This window comes from Phoenix dactylifera, chromosome 9 (genome assembly GCF_051530095.1).
Source record: "Phoenix dactylifera cultivar Ajwa chromosome 9, Ajwa_hap1_PhDact_Kaust_v1.1, whole genome shotgun sequence".
Lineage (NCBI taxonomy): Eukaryota > Viridiplantae > Streptophyta > Magnoliopsida > Arecales > Arecaceae > Phoenix > Phoenix dactylifera.
In genome coordinates this window covers 19822501-19826227 of record NC_143198.1, presented here as the reverse complement: position 1 = coordinate 19826227, position 3727 = coordinate 19822501, and the positions used below count along the sequence as shown (strand labels likewise).

At 39.1% G+C, this 3727-nt stretch overlaps 1 protein-coding gene across 1 annotated transcript in view; it reads right to left on the bottom strand.

The window, feature by feature from the left end:
• Positions 1–1735: 1735 nt before the first annotated feature.
• Positions 1736–3727, bottom strand: part of LOC103719152 (L-ascorbate oxidase homolog) — a 5481-nt gene continuing 3489 nt past the window's right edge. The window contains exons 6-8 of the mRNA XM_088704362.2: positions 3019–3384; positions 2844–2922; positions 1736–2102 (exon numbers count right to left, since the gene is read on the bottom strand). Of these exons, the coding sequence (XP_088560488.2) occupies positions 1890–2102; positions 2844–2922; positions 3019–3384 (658 nt within the window). The 3' untranslated portion in view covers positions 1736–1889. The remainder of the gene's footprint in view (positions 2103–2843; positions 2923–3018; positions 3385–3727) is intronic.

Sequence of the window (3727 nt, the reverse complement as noted above, 5' to 3'; positions counted from 1 at the left end):
CTCATCATTCACCCTTCCATAACATCAACTCCACCACTGTCATAGATTTTGGCCTTCACTTGATTTACTTTCCACTTATCACTACTCCACTGGCTTAGCTACTACTTGTTGTTGGTATCGTGGTCTAAACTCATAGTTGCGGCCTTAACCTAACACAATCTCCATATATTCACTTCGTGACCTCAACACACTGTCACTCTACTATCACAGCCACCACTTGCAAACGATCCACCACCATACCCTTCTCTTGCCATCATGGTCGTCCCTTAATATAGTTGCTTCACCACATGGTCTCCTTCAATATCATAGCCTCCACATATCACCAGTTGGGTCATCATGACAATTAGGTTTTATGGCCCCCCAAAGAACTCCCAAACTAGGGAAAGAAGCGAAAGAAGGTTAGGGGAAGAAAGGAGATGAAGGAAGAGAGGGGGGGGGGGGGGGGGACAAAGTCTAAGAGCCCAAAAGTAGGGGTGGCAATGCTCGTCCTATTTAAGTTGTTCAGCTTGATTCAACCCATTATAAATTTAAGTTAGGATGCTTGCTTAATAATATAGTTAGGTTTAAGTTCGAATTTTTGACCTATTTAATAAATAAATCAGGTTCGGACTACCAAATTTTGACCTAACTTGTATCCGATCTAACCTGTATTTTGCCACTTCTACCCAAAAGGGGCCGACAACAACTAGGGTTAGGGCTTTCTTAAGAAAAAGGAGGGAACTGCCAGAGTCTCTATAAAGTCCAGATATAAAATTTGAACGATATTCAATAAGAATGTGGTATATATTTTCTAGAATGATGAAGAAATCGTATATTGGCAACTAATTCTAATAAAGCCAGCTGAGCCTAATAGATCTTGCTAAAAAAATAATTGTTACATTGCATGAAAATAATAGATGGGAGTAATATACAACTATAGAACAACCTAATTTTACCACCAATAATGGTTACCATTGCAACAATTAGTCAAGTATGGAGATTATCTAGCATTTCTATTGAGATTATCATGGTAGAATCACCACATAAGGCTTTCTTGACTTTCTCAAAAGCTAATGGAGTTAAAGATTGTTTCAGTTCCAATGCATTTTATTTGCCTATATTGCCTATCACATGTGGCTAGCCGGAAACAAATAGATCTTTGAGAACACCCACTCTTCACACAATTCATTCTAGAAAAGTCTCTCAGTCAATCTTTAGAGTTAATTCAGTTAACTATCATTAGAGGTACGGGAGCACTTTAGGTTACGTAGGATTCCTCTTCAGTCTCAGCTACTTCTACATTAGATTTTATTATATGGGAGCCCCTACCCCTTTGCTTTCTTAAAGTTAATTTTGCTAGTAGTGTTGGAACTGGTGGGAGAGGAGGAGCTAGATTTATTATCAGAGGCTCCGACTCCGAGTTGATAGCTGCAGGTGGAAGATAGTTATTTGATACATCAGTGCCTATAGGAGAGATAAGAGGTGCATGGGAAGGCTTATTGCATGTTGTTAATATCTTGAAGGCTAGCCACATCCTTCTCAAATGTGACTCTACGACTATTATCAGATGGATTGTTAAAAAAAAACCAGTTCAAGAGTAGAACATCCATTGCTATATGATATTTGGAGGCTTTTGAATATATACGTCACATATCATGCTCATCATGTGTTTAGAGAAGCCAATGGAGCGGCGGATTCGGTTACATCTTTCAGGGTGGAGCATTCAGGTAATCCTCTATGGTCCAATTCTTCTTGCATTTTCATAGAATTTAGAAATATTTTATTTTCTGATTCTATTAGATGCACCCATACCTGTTTGGTATGAACATTCTGGTCTATTTGAAGAGCGCACACACACAAACAGAACCCACTGATTACAAGACCTGGACATGACCTGGACATGCTCTAGATCAAAGTGGTCTTGTACGACGACCAGCAGCTCGGCCACAGCGAAGCGCATTCTGTGGGATGGTGTGCTCATCCCTCCATGAATTTGCCGGAGAGTACACACGGAGATAGAATTGCTGCCCCAAGTATTGTCGAGCCCAGTCCTCAGACCTCACATTCCACATGCCTACATTGTCCAGAGGCATATAAACAGCACTCCATCCTTTGGGGTACACCTGAAATAAGTTTAATAAATTGTGTTGGATAATCCAAAGCTAACAGATACAACCAACTCATGCCATCTTCCCATCAATACAGAAAATTCAGTGGGGCTCAAAATTATGACTGCTTGCCTCGACATTACAGCAACATCTAAAGTTTGCTGAATAGGGAATATCATAGAATAATCTCTGATTGTTTTCTTCTATTTACTGTTTAGAGCTTTCATGTGGACGCGTTGATAGACATGCAATAGTAGTAGGCTCATGGATAAAGATGAAATGCTCAAAGATTGAAGGGATTGCCAATACGATTTTTTTTTTTCTCATGCTAATGTGATGTAATTTGGTAGAAACTCTTGCAGCAGAGCTGGCTGGCTAAAAAATATTTTTCAAACAAATTAGGGTGCATTTGTTCTGCGGCCAGAATTAGAATCGGAATCAGAATCAAAATAGATTAAAATGAGAATCAGTGTATGATTTGAATCATAGAGGAGAGTCGGGATTGCGTTTGAGAAGATTGAAGCATTTTCATTCCTCCTCTGGAATCGGAAATGGAACTCTCCCAAACCAAATGGTTGGAACGGGAGTCATTCGTTTCTGTTCCCATTTCAGATCCCACCTCTCTCTATCTAAATATGCCTTTAATGAAAAGGTGGCTGGCAGTAAACTACGTATTAACCATAGGACTCTAAGATCATGATTCACCAATGTGTTAAAGGGTGAGCAAAACTGAATGTCCATATTGGCAGTAATCACCTGAACAGTGCAACGATTAATCGCGTCCCTCAAATTGTACAACTTCCTGCTAGCTGCTGTCCATTTACCTCCATCCATTCTGCACATTTCCAAGTAACTCTTGGTTATGATAATTAAGAATGAAAATATAAACCCTAGTTTCTTGGCAAAATTGTTTTGGCTTCACTATTATTACCCAACAATCCAGAAGGAATATCCATCAATGTGCCATGATTGAACGGTGTTTTCGTAGTTCTCAAAGACAATCTCAGCAAAACCACGGAAATCAGCTGCCATGACAGAGGTCTGGAGATAACCATTTCCAAATGTTTGGTTATCAGGAATACTTCCAAGTGAAAACACTCCAGGAATCTTGTAGAAGTCAGCAAGTTTCAGGGGAGTATCAGCTGGAATGAAGGAGACACTGTTGACTGCATATCTCTGCTTGCCATTGATGATAGGTGCAGAGTTAGCAAGCCTGAGGGTTCGGGTGATGTTCACAAGGCCATAGTGGTAGGAACCTTGTGGGTTAGGTCTTGGCCCACTAGCTGTGAGATTCCATCTGGTTTTTAGATAGCAAAAGATTAGTCATCCTTGTCTTGATCTGAATATCTACAAGGTTTAATAAGAAATTTAATAAATCAATAGAATCAGAGCAAACTACATAAAATGATCTATCCTTATTGTTAAAGATATTAGCTCGAGCTCCCATCCATATATGCTAAATATAACGGCGTTAGTCTAGAAAAAATATGCATGGTTAGGAACATCAAATTCCAAGAGTCTACATAAAAAAAAAAAAAAAAATTAAGTTGTATGTATTCTAACCTGAAGTGGAAACAGAGTTAAAAAATCAGATTATCTCTAATTATGCAAACAAATGCTAAATGATGGAGACCACAGTA